Source organism: Prinia subflava, unplaced genomic scaffold (genome assembly GCF_021018805.1).
Source record: "Prinia subflava isolate CZ2003 ecotype Zambia unplaced genomic scaffold, Cam_Psub_1.2 scaffold_59_NEW, whole genome shotgun sequence".
NCBI classification, from domain to species: Eukaryota; Metazoa; Chordata; class Aves; order Passeriformes; family Cisticolidae; genus Prinia; species Prinia subflava.
In genome coordinates, this window is record NW_026961066.1 from 105,452 (window position 1) to 118,500 (window position 13,049).

General features: G+C 39.5%; 2 protein-coding genes across 5 annotated transcripts in view; one reads left to right on the plus strand and one right to left on the minus strand.

The window, feature by feature from the left end:
- The window catches only part of LOC134565586 (uncharacterized protein C3orf26 homolog), a 174,597-nt gene that overhangs the window by 72,954 nt on the left and 88,594 nt on the right, over nt 1–13,049 (plus strand). The window contains exon 1 of one of the 3 annotated variants that reach the window (XM_063425206.1): nt 844–1,405. The exons of the other annotated variants lie outside the window; for them this stretch is intronic. Coding sequence (XP_063281276.1) covers nt 1,234–1,405 — 172 coding nt within the window. The 5' untranslated portion in view covers nt 844–1,233. Of the gene's footprint in view, nt 1–843; nt 1,406–13,049 lie in introns of those variants that run through there. 3 annotated transcript variants of the gene reach the window in all.
- Nucleotides 1–13,049, minus strand: part of LOC134565587 (filamin A-interacting protein 1-like) — a 118,696-nt gene that overhangs the window by 47,394 nt on the left and 58,253 nt on the right. The gene's annotated exons all lie outside the window — the stretch shown is intronic.

Below are 13,049 nucleotides of genomic sequence, written 5' to 3' on the forward strand. Positions count from 1 at the left end.
ATGACAACTAGGCTGATTTTAGACAAACAGACCCTGGCTCTAAAAAGACAGTAAGTCTGCAAGTCAAACATGGAGGGCAGCCATTGGCACAGGGTGAAGTAAGAAACCACAGATTGTTTTCTCATTGGATGAAGAGCTTGAAGCAATGTAAAGTTAATTGAAGAATTCCTTGAAAGTGAAGTCAGCCTAAAATAAAAGCTTAGGGGTCTATAATTTACTATATGTGAAAGCTTTGTGAGCGGTAGTGAACATAAAAGTTTGAAAAAAACATATTTTAGTAAACATATCTGGCTTGTGTTATGGACTGTCCTGTTTTAATTATTCATCCAAATAATGTAGATTTGCAGTATGATCTCTAATTAGGCACAGTTTGATTTACTGAGCTGGCCCCACATAAACCGTGATGTCATGCTGTACTGCTCAAAATTACAGCTCTGCTCTTGCAGTTTAAAGACGATTATTTTTAACTTTGGAATGCTTCAGCTTTGTGCTTCTTGGCTTTTAGCTTTGTGAACTTAAGATGTGCTGTGCTCCTCTCCTCCTTCCTCCCCCCAGATCAAAGCAATCTGTTGTAATGTAACCAGAACAAAACCCATTGAAATGGACTCCTGAACACTCTCAGCTTTAATTTTTGTTGGTAAATAAGAAGAAAGGCAAGACTCTTCATGCTTGCTGTCGGGAGGGGTTGAGAAATAGGTACAATAGGTATTGAACTATGTTTTGCCAGGTGTCCAGATGCTGATGCCATTCCAGAGCAGGAATGCTTCATTTATGTCTCTAAAAGATCTTAGTTTCCTTTTGATGCTATAATTGAAGAAAAAGAAAAAGGAGGGGGGAGGGAAAGCAGGGAAAAAACCCAACCACACACATGGACACACAAAAAGCAGAGAGGTGGGATCTGCACTGCCTGTCACTGCAGGTAATAATTATTTATTAGGAATGGGAACTCTCACACACGTGAGTTTTTACTCATATGTGTTGCATTTTCTGCTTGTTTCCCATTTGATTAGGAAGATTTGCCTTTCCTTAAACCAAGGTCTGTTCCAAATGCAGAAGGAGGACTTCTTCATTTCCCTACAGAAGGAGGTCTTCTGCAGCGATGAGCAACATCCCTTCCTACCAGCATTCCTGATCTGGGCTTGTGGGCAAAGGGCCAACACACACCAGAATGTGGAGGAAAGGAGAACTGAAAGCTGGATCTGAGTAGGATCTCTCCTGCCAAGCTCACTGAGCATGTCAAGAAGAGATCAGCATTTCAGGGCTGTGGGAGTCTTTGTGTGGAGGTGTCAAGACTACTTCAGGCAAGGCCTCCATTGCCTGACAGCAAACTGGGAAGGGAACAAGAATAAAGGCATGGAGGAGTCACAATTATACTGGAGGCACTTAATTACCTGTGATATCAGAGGTGGGAATTGTGTTCCGAGGGCAGGAGCTGTGGCAAAGGAAGGCAGACTCCATTTTCTAACAAGCAATTTCTGACTGGGAGGGGAAGGTGAAAATACCTTCCTGTGGAGTTTAGTGAGAAGATTGCGTGAGCTGCTCTTGGTAGTGATTGCAGTGTTTCAGGCTCATGCAGGTTGAGAACAATGCACGTTGAGTCATTGCAAAGCTATACTTCTCACGAGGAGCCTTGATTATATAGCAGCTGACTCAGTCTCTATGCTATAAATTGATTACAGCTTAAAAGACTCATAAAAAGTCATGGGATCGCTTAGGATTTTTTATAAGAATATTCTCAAATGAGTATCACATTTTTAATATAATCAGTTGTTGACTAATATATTGGTTTTAGCTGTGTAACTGCTCGTAGGTGTCCTATAACTATATTCAGTTTAGGTAATGAGGCTTGGAGACAGTGTTGCTGCAGGGGAAAAGAGGAAAGGAGTTCATACCCTTTCGGTGCTTTGGTGCCAGTGAATGTAAGTGGATGGAAAGTGTGTACGAGTTTACTAATGAATTATATGTAGAGTGGAAAGTTTGGATGTCTGAGCTCATCTGCTCTTTTTCTGACCTGGCAGAATTGCCAACTGAAACTAAATTTAACCATCTAGAATAAGGTGAAAGCATTAATTCTTTGAACATTGGGTCTCTGTAATGTCTTGCTTATAACATAGTACCAGTAAAAACAGCCAACATTTGCTTATGAGCAGACCACCTGTCTTGCTTTGATGAAATGAAATGAAATGAAATGAAGTAAGTGGTAGGTTTCAGATAATTCCCTTGTAAGATGCTCATGTTTTGTCTTGTGCTAATATATGTTTGGGGTTATTTTTATTATAATTTTCAAATCTGAATATAATCTCTTTTCCAGGATGGTAATTAGCATAGTTGAAATGGATCTTGCCCAGAGATCTGAGTGCGGTGGCTGTCATGCACATGCATTGGTTTTGTCCTCACTTTCTTTAGTGGATCTGGCAGTATATTGGTACAGAAACAGTCAGACCTTGAGGAACTTATGACTGACAGCAGCTTAATGCTTTTCTGTGTATTAAATGACTGATGTAGGTTTAATTATTTTTCTTTGGCAGCTCTTCTTCTGACACTTGCAGAAACTGGTCTTTGAACTTAGAGGAACAGCTTGCCTCTGAGAGTAATAACAGCTTCTCCATCATTCCATTTTGTCACTAAAACTGGACATTCATCCACAAGCTGTCTCACAGCTCTGTGGTTAAGGACTGAAAATACTTTGTGAGGATCTCTAGCCTGCAGTATATGCTGACGTGATCCTTATGGCCAAAAAGTTAAGGGGGTGATGATGACTCTCATGAGAAATGAACAGGGAGGTGGGACATGAACATGCCTGCTGTGATACCTCTGGAATTGCCAGGAGCTGACCAGATGGAAAGTTAATGAGACTTTGCAGTTACAATACTTCCAGTAGCTTCCCCTTCCCTTTGCTCTATAATGTAAAGCTGTTTGGTGTTACATAAAAAAACAGTCTCTTCAAGAACATGTGCCTGAAATTATTTTCTTGATACTGATGCCAAAACCAACTGGGATCACAGCATACAAAAATACTTGAACAAGAGCTGGAGGTGATCGAATCTGGTACACAGGGAGTCTCATGATTGTGGAGTCTTGTGAATGACCCAGGGAGGAGCGCATCTGGCAACTTCATAATTTGAACAAGGCCTTGGGCATTGATTAATGGTGTGCTGGTCACATACAAGAACTTAGCACATCTCTTGCAAAACACTGCCCTCTCATACCAACTTTCTCAGCTGCAATTGTTCCATGGCTTGTTTTGGTCAAAACAAGCAGGCTCAGAACAACCAAAAAAACTGAGGGAGCTCATCTGTGCTGATCTGTTATGCATGGAAATGACTAGGGAATGATCATGCAAGCAGCTAGGCGAGTTTGGGGAGTGTTGCCCTGCCCTTTGGCTGTGTACAGGCAAAGAGAGACACATCCTCTGAGGAGAGGTGACTCCTGGCAGAGGATGCATTCTCACAAGCAGTGATGTCTCTGCCCTGATCTGGGGCTGCAAAGGCAGCTGCACACAGATCATCACCTCACTGCTGTGTCCCGTGTTGCTGGCTTGAGCTGGTGAGCAGAGCAGCCACGATGCCACAGGTCAGAGTGTGGCTCTAGGAAAGCTAAGCAGCTTTCACGGCTGCATGCTTGAAGGCAGACTGCTGCACTTGTTGGCAGAGATGAAAATAGCACAGCTTTGCTTTTGGTGTTTTGTGAGACCACTTCCAGCAGGCAGAATGGAAGGCGTTCTTTTCCTCCAATGCAGCTTTTGCCCAAGTAAAGCTTTGGCTCATTATTGATTATATCTGGATTTCAGGAGGCAGTGCTAAGATGATTCACATTCATTAAGTAAACTTCCAGCACCATCCTGGGAGGCAGGTTTAGAGAGGGTTTAGAGAGGAGGAAATGCAGATGAGTAACCTAAAGGTGCAAAGGGAATCTGAGATTAAACTTTGGCTCTAGGCATTGTGCCTCTGGAAATTCCTACACTGAGTTTCATGTCAACACTCTCCCATTACAGCACTGCAATTTAGAGTAATTTATAAATCTGTATCTGTGGTGGATAAGATTTGCTTAAACCACATCCATTAACAATAAAAGGACTGCTATTAAAAAATTAAGTAATAAAAAGATCATAGCATCAGTTGCATGGATAGGCTGTTTAAGGAAGTGTATCACTTTATATCTGGCTTCTACTGAGCATTGAGAAGCAGATGTATTCTCAGACCATTGGCCACTTAGACCTGTCTGTCATCTATAATAGCCACAGAAAGATTACAGAAACAGGACAAGTCTACAGTCATGCCTTTTTTTGTCATGTCTTGCTGGTTTTGACATATCTACTCAAATTCTATTCTGAAATCTATTTTCAGCTTTGGATTTTGGAAATTGTGCCTTGTGGTAACATATCCATAATAATCTGTCTTTTCTTGTGACTGTACGATTAAGCACACCTGAGCCTCCCTCAGACACCTTTTGTAATCACCATCAGCTAATGGTGTGTTGTGATATATGCTTGCATTTGTGAAGTTTTTTTAAAGCAGCATAAATTTGTCTGTCCACCATAGCCTAGAAAACTTGAGAAATGTGGGGAGTCCAGTTCCAGTGTTCATTCTTTCATTCATTTTATAGAAGAATTGGTGGTTATGGAAACTGCCAAAAGACCCTTGCCTGTAGGAACTTGAAGGGAGATGAGGAAGGCCCTTATAAAATGTGGAAGAAGTCACAGTGTTTTGTGTTTTCTTCCCAGAGCTCTGTAGTTGCCTCCTTGCCAAAGGTAGGCCAATCATTTATGCTAGCATAAGGACATGCTTGCACTGCATAGCTTTTGCATTATCATAGGCCATCCAGTCCACTTAGTTATCTTTGAGAAAAGTCTTTTATGGCTTTGTTTTTAGTTCTTGTATGAGCATTGTTCTTTTAAAACAACAACATCATAAAATGATTTTATTAGAAGTTTCAAAAGTGGGTAATTAATTAAAATCTTTTCTATGGTTTTAAAACCAAAGTTGTGATTTTTTTTTTTAGTAGTTACACTTGATTCTGTACGTCTGTAAGGAAGAAGGGAAATCAGGAAAACAAAATTCCCCTGGTTTTCAGGGGGAAAATGCAAGCACATGGGTCAAAGACCCAGCATGTTGTTCTCGGAAGAAGCCGTTTCTTTTTTCCTAATGTGGGCATGCAGTACTAAAGCTTGCTGCTTTATGACTGAGCAGTACTAAAATGCTGTTTATTGTCAGTCTCTTCACATCTGAATCACGTTATTCAATCCAGATTTTCTTTTGAAACCACTGTCAGATGTGCAGTATGGGTGAATGCTTGGAGAAACCGAGGGGTGTTCAGCACTCTGATGCTTTTAATTATTGAGGTTAATCATTAATTTCACACATAGAGAGAAAATGCTTATTTCTGTTATCTATTTAGATTTACATGTTGAATGAAAGATTTACACGTTTCTTACCATTTCTTTTGGTAAGAAAAAATAATTATGGAGAAAATAGTAGGCTTTTGCTTTGTTTATGCTATGCATTTGGAAACAAGGTAGAGTTGGTTTTATGCATCCCTTTGTGATCATAAATGTATTTCTTTGTTTGCTTGAACAAGTATTTCACTAGGAAACAGTGGCATTTGGTTTCATTGTTCCTTCATCCAAATTTTACTGAGGAGGAGGAGAAAAAAAACTTTCTGGGTTCTTTCAAATAGTGATACCCTCTCTTCCTGCAAATAAGCGTATCCTGATTTCTCATCTGCAAATAAACATTGAGTTATCTTCATTTCTCATGTGCAAATAAAAGGCAAGAGCTTCTCATTCCATCTGTCAACTCAGTGGTTAGTATGTGCTTTGTTGCATCCTGACCTGATGCACATCGTTTTTATTTTCCTTTTATCCCTTAATTTATAAAGGTGACTGAAACCTGCAGAAAATACCTTGGTACCTGGAAATTTAAGTTTTAGCTATAGGAAGGAAATCTGGTACTAGATACTGCCTCTTTCCAAGAACCTTGTCGTGCCTGCAGTTTATAAAGTATTTCAGCAGCTTTTATTTGATGCTGTATGGATGAGCTTCTGATGTATTTTTCTTGTTTATAGACAATATTTATCAAGTACAAGTAATGAAAAATCAAAGAGCTATACCACAGAAGCAAGAATTTCATTTCTGTGTAGAACATGTGCCTAGTCATGATTGTGAAGATTATTTTTTCTGCTCTTCTGGGTTTTTTTAAATGCATGGCTCGAACATCCCACATGCTGTAATACTTTCCATTTGCAGAGCCCTCTGTTTGATGATTGCAAGCTGCTCTGTAAACATTTTTTGGTCTGACAGTCATTTTTCAGAGTCTGGAGCCCTCTCCATTTTTGGTGGGAATGTGGCTAAGTGATTTGTTCGGGGTCATGCAGGGTATCAGCTAGAGCATAGTGGTAACATGGATTTGTACATTTTTTGCTTTTCTGATGTCTTTATTGTATTTTTCTCTACATTACATAGTGCAGTGCAGCATACCTGGAAAATAACCAGAAGAATGTTTTGGGCTGAAAATACAAAGTTTGGAGAATAACTTGAGAGAGTTTGGAATAAGGAATCATGACTTCCTTACACATTTTAAAAACGATGGTCATTGAGAATGATAGATAAACTGGACTACACTAACAGTCTTATGAAGAAACTTCCTTTTGGATTATTTGAGATCATACACAGATGCTATTTATTCCTTATGTGTACACTTGAGTTTTTAAAATTCCAGAACAGAAAATATTCAGATGTTTTGATCTGTGTGGTCTTTCTCTTTGTGTTTAGTGGTTTGGGAAGGGGTTTTGTAGATGGGGTTTTTTGGTGGTTTGGGGGTTTTTTGTGTTCCTTCCTCTTCCCTACTGGATACAAGTGCAATAGTTCCACTGGTGCTAAGTGTAAGCAAATCTTGCCTACCACAAAGGTGATAGGCAGAGGGGATTTTCAGTAGCTGAACACAGGAAATAGTTTCAGTTCTAGGTATATAAGGAAGATCTTGCGGAAGAATTTTGGTGTCCCTAATAAAGGGGAGCATTTAATAACAATGGGGTTTCTTCTTTCCCTTTTTCCTCTTTTATTTTGGTAGTTTCTGTGGACCATTTTTTCTGTTGCTGTTTCAATACTTGTGTTTATGGAAAGATATCATCACTTCAAATAATACTTTTGTATAGATGATGGTATTCCCTATATATAAAATAACTTGAGAATTTCAGGAAATTCAATCATGTAGTCACAGGGGATTTTCGCATTGCTTTTTGTGGGTAGCATAACTCCTTAAAAAGGATTTCCTCAAGGGTGTTGAGAATATTTTACAAAGATGAGTTAAATGAAACATTAGTTCAGTTACCAGTGGTATTCAATAAGGAAGAGAGCAGATGTGATAGAGGTTTGGGAGGCAGCTGAGGTAACATCTAGGAACATCTGGTGGATGTTTCCCTAGCAGCTGAAGGAACTACACAGATGCTAAATATTTTTCCCCATGTTCTGCCCAATAGTCTTATGACATTTGTATGTTTGTGACTAGAAAAGACACCCATCTCCCCCAGTATCAACTGATATTTGCATCAGTGAAAGTTTGCCTATGAAGCTGAAGAGAATGATATGGAGATTTTGAAAATGCTTTACTTAAAATTGCATCAATGTAATAAAGCTTTTGGCCATATCTCTCCTGCACCCACTGATCACTGTATGTAAGGGATTCTGTACTAGCTTGTATTAGAATTTTGTATTTCACCCTAGGTCACAGGCTCTGTTTCACTAATCTCTGAGCCATTAATGTACATAGAAACAGTTTCAACTTGGCTGATACCTGTTCTCAGAAACTTTGAGCTGTTTTTTTATAGATGTTTTCCAAATGGAAATCTGATGGTTGGTTTGTTTTGTTTTTGTGTTTTGCAAATAACAATGAGTTTTACCAGCTGTTAGATTGATTGTTGAGACTGAAAAGGTAAAAACAAAATAATTTTACTGTCTTCTTTTGAGAACTCAACCTCATTGAAGTTATGATAAGATCTGGGAATGTTACAAAACACTGATTTTTTTTTTTTTCAGTAGCATCTTATTGCAAGTGTTTTCTGAAACCTTATCAGTCAGCCATCACACTTGTACAAGTCACATTAACGCATTCCCTCAAATGGCCAGACTGAGAGCAGATGTCCCTATGAGTTTCAGAGCAGCTGCAGAGCTGTCTGGAGTCCCAGCAGCACAGTCACCTCTCCCAGCCTACCCAGCCAAAGCTCATTTACTGTTGGGTGCACAGTTTCCATTCAGAGTGCCATGGTGATGGGCAAGAGCACGGACTGTCTTCAAAGCTTCAAATTTGCTGTCATCTTTCTGGCTTAAATCGGTCATTTAAGTTGTTCAGTGTCTAATGAAACCTGTGGAGAGACTGCTGTGGGCTGCTCTGTGGTTAGAGAAGCTAGCAGAGCTCATTCCCAACTATCCAGACCCTTTTCCTCAGCCTGAGTGAAAACTGCTTGGTGGGTGTGAAAAAAGCATATTGTATATGTGGCTCTACGCAGATATTTACTATATGTAATGATAGATAGAAAAGTTATACTATATTAACATTAGAATAATGTAGTGAATGTAGTTTTGTAATTAACAATAAGTTATAGTACAATAGAAGCTGTGTATGTGTGTTATATTTTTTTTTGCTCAAGAAGAAAAATTCTTCAGCAGAGAGATAACATTCACAGAGGCCCCTAAACCTTACAGAGGCTTCTAAACCTTCTAGTGAAGAAGAATTTATGGCCTCTTATCCACAGAACCTAACTTTCTCAAAGACGTATGCTCTCATGTGTTCTTTTAATTAACAGAAAGCTTTTGTGACAAGAAACAACTGAAAATTACTTGTTTTACGTAAGATATGAATAGTCATAAACTAAAAGCTTAAAAAAGACTTCTCTTTGTTCTAGGCCCTTCTCCTTCCTAGCCTTTGTCTGGGAGGGAGAGGGGACAAAAGCCCGGGCTACCTTCTTTGCTCTTGTTGTCTCATTATTTGTCCTGTCTCTGAAAACTTTTTTTAAACTTTTATTATTGTATTAATATTTTTATAACCAATTTTTATTCTTTATTAAATATTCATAAATTAAAAAAAAAAACGAGTGATTAGCGTTTACCACAGTGGAGCAAGCTAAACATGAGTGGGATGCCCTCTGACATGACCATGAAGAATTACCAGAGACCATAACAGTGTTTTCATCTGAGGAATCTTGTTTAGAGTTTTTCCAAGAATGCATAATTTGAAGCTCATGTCACCACATCCCTTGACCCTCCCAATTAACAACTGGAAGATAGGCATGTGAATTTATTTTCAATAGGCTTGGCCATCATGAGCCATGAATATGCCACTTCATAGATTTGGCTTGCCATGATGATTTGCAATTGACTGCAAATGCTGGCTCCAGCCTCCAGCAGGTGCTTACAGCACTGTTTCTGCTGTAGAGTTCTCCTGCCAGCTGAGTCCAGGCTCAGTGGAAGGAGGAAATTCTCTTCTATTTATTAAATAATATTTTAGATCAATCAGAGTATTTCTCAGATATGATCATTTTTATTCTTGCTGTAAAGATCATCCAATTCTTCTTGTGGGACTAAGGCAATTTAAAATTCTGAGTTCTGTGTCATATGTTTTGAATCAGCATAGCTGAGGACTTTGAGCTACCATGTACTTTCTCCATTGCCCCAAAAGGAGGGAGAATAGGGAAGCAAAGCCCTTACTGCTGGTGGTTGCAGTCTGAAGAGTGTTGTGCTACCCTCTGTAACAATTATGTCTTATGAATGTATTTTTTTGGTGCTTTTGTTTTCTTTCTACTCTCTTCTGGCTTACATTTATCCACTTTGTGTTTTCTGACTACTAATTGCATTATGCTTTAGAAACAGTAATATGGGGAGTTGCTAATTAATAGGAAAAAACTTTGATATATTTTGGTGAGTTTCGCTTGCCAGCAACTTTAACCACATAACCAATTTTGGGAGAGAAAAGAGGGAAGCAGCCCCTTCCCCCATGAATTCTTAATTACAGTAAATGAGTTACTGTATTATTAGGGACGTAACCTAATGGCCACACAGTTGAATATTTACTTTCAAGTTTGTTTAGTACATCTTGCTTTCTTTCCAAGCTACAGATTTCTACATTGCATCCTTTATTCAACTGTTTGGTCTTCCTAAACTCATAATCTCTGTATCTGTGATGTTAAAGAAACCAGAGTGTGAGGTCAACATTTCCATTACATAGCCAGAGAGGAATTTCAAGGAACAATGCCAAAATCACTTAAAAAAATAAATTTACAGGAAAGATGACTCATCAATCAACAATTGCTGTTCTAGAAAGAATTAGTTATATATGTTCTGAATACAGAGATGGACAAAATGCACCCTGACAGGCAGGGTTAGATCAGGATTATTTGTTTGTTTGTTTCCAGACATTTTTACCTTGACCTATGCTTCTTTTTCACCCTTAAAAGGACCTTAAGTAGCACACAGCTTCATACTGCCCAAAGCATTGCCTCTCAGAACTACAACTATGTAGCCAAAAGAAAAAGATTTTCTGGTTTCTTGTTGCTAATTAGCTAAGCAGCTGAAGGGCAAAAGGAATAGTCTCCTCCTGTGCTTAACTGCTCTTGAAACTTAACATGAGGCCACCTGAGAGTTTAAAATACAGCATCTTATACTTAATGGAGGTGGCAGACTTCTGCTTCTGTCTGCAGTAATATGAGTGTGAAAAATATGTGACAAAAAGCAGTTTCTCCTCTTCTAAAATACTGAATAAATAACACACAAGAGTGAAAACCCTTCTGAGGGGAAAAATGTTGAGCTATGGCAGTGTCTCTGGGGGAGTGTGGCAGGCCTGCTGCTTGTGGCTTTTTGTGTCATGCCAGCCCTTCAGTGGGAAAGGCTCTGGTGGTTCTGGTCTTCCTGGTCCCTTGAGCCACACCAGCTTTTTGCTGGGTTAACTTTACATGTGAAAAAACGAATTAGTAGTGTGGCTTAAAGGAGATGGCACTGGAGATGAATCTGGCACACCCTATGGTTCTTTCTGCAGCCGTGGTGGCTTTCTGGTGTGAACAGGGAAGGAAATGGTGTAAGCACTCACTGTCCCTCTCTCAGAGGGTAGAGTGGAGAGTTTGCAGGGCTGGTTGTTTCTCTCTGACAGAAGACATAATGACTCTGTAAAGCTTTCCTGCTCATGAGACACTTCATCAGAGTAGCATACCAGCTCAAGGTGTGACTTCTGACTTCATTGCTTTTTGGCCTTAGAAAACATCTAGCCAATACTGGAGTTATTTGTAAGTAGGAAGCACACTCTTGTACCCTGCATTATACATGTTGTTTTTACAGATTTTCCCTTGCAGTCACATTCTTTCCTGGAACAATAGTGTGGCAACCTTGACAGTACATGCTTTTTGAAAAGGCATGTGATCTGCAAGCAAGCCCTGTCTGCTGTATGTGTTCTGCTGCACTGAAGTTTGATGCTTCCCTATGTTAGTGTTCTGAAGACATTAGCATATTTACAGCTGACTTCACTTACTGAAGCAGATAATGTTTATAAGAGTGCAGACTGCCTGTTTCTTCTGGAGCTTAAACCTGTCAGAGCCACATCTCCTCTCTCAGTGTCAATGGGTAGGGTGTTACAGGTAAAGGGTTGCACTTCTCACATTCAGTACATTTGAAAATACTTGTGAGAAACAGCTGAAGCTCTTCTGGGTAGAAGATGTGTCATTGACCTGTTCTCTGTTTCTCCCCTGCAGTGTCAGATGTGTTTACAGCACGGCAGTGCAGGGTTCAGTGCATGTTAGCAAACAGCTGAGTGTGGTTGATGTGATTGGGGGCCACAGTGGTGTGGCTGCAGAGTCCTTTGGAGGGTTAAATGGGAGTGCTGCAGAAATCGATGCATTCCTTCACCCCAATCTCTTTTTCCTTAGAGTTTGGATTTCTGGATATTTGTTTTTCATGTGTTAGTGCAGAGAATTGGATCGTGGGTGACATGTTTGAGTGATGGCTACAGTACTTGAAGCTTTCGGAACACAGCATGGGGGCCATCTCTTGGCTGAGCCTCACCCTCAAGGGTGATAAGTAAACGCACCAAAAGAGTTTCTCCCAGTCGTCCTCAAGAAATATTCCCTTTTATCCCTAGAGGCTGGAGAGCCTAGCAACTATCTCTGTGTTTTATTTTCCTTAAGATGCTGTGATACCATGGTGATGAGTTATTAATAAACCTCCAGGCAGATGGAGAGAGCTTTTAACTGAGAATAACCATATATGAACAAATGTCACGATTTGGTCTGTTGGGCAGAGCAGCTGAGCATTTAGTGCAAAAATACGACTTAATCTGCAAATAAATCAGAGCAGTCTTTTGGTTAAATGTCAGAATTACACCATGTTTATGGAAGAGCAAAGGATTGTAAAGCACTGCATGGATTATTTTAAGTATATGAACATAATGAATTAGAGCTGAGACTCTTTTTTTCAGATTTGTTGCATTTCTGGACATATTATGAGCCATTGTAAGTGCAGTAAGAGTTTCCCATACAGCATAGTGCTCTGCTGTGATGGCACTGACACAAAATCCTGTAAGCCTTTATATTAATGTGCAGTAGTCGCTATAACAGTGACACTAATCCCCTCTTCTAGTATGGAACTTGAGTTAAAAAATCTGTGAAATGAAAGCTTTAAAGCAGATTCTGGGAATCAGTAATTTATAAATCGTCAATCTGTCATCCATACCAATAGAAATGTCTTCATAATAACAGAGCAACAGGGTGCTCACGTTAGGAAAAGCAGTGAAGCCTTGAGGATTTTGCTTTTTTTCCTTTGATAATGTGTGAATGGCATTAATTGCATAACAGGAGCAGCAAGAGACTGGTTACAAGTGGTGTGAAATTGTTATATTGCCCTACCCAAATGATGCATCCTTAATCTCTTGTGCAATTTTACTGTAGGCTGCAGTCAGCCTACATTGTGCTTTGGCTGTTGTTAAAGGTTTGAGGTAACAATGTCTTACATAGCAACACTGCAGGCTTCCTGAAGTTCTCACTTATCAGCTGCTCAGATGCTGATGAGAAAAAAA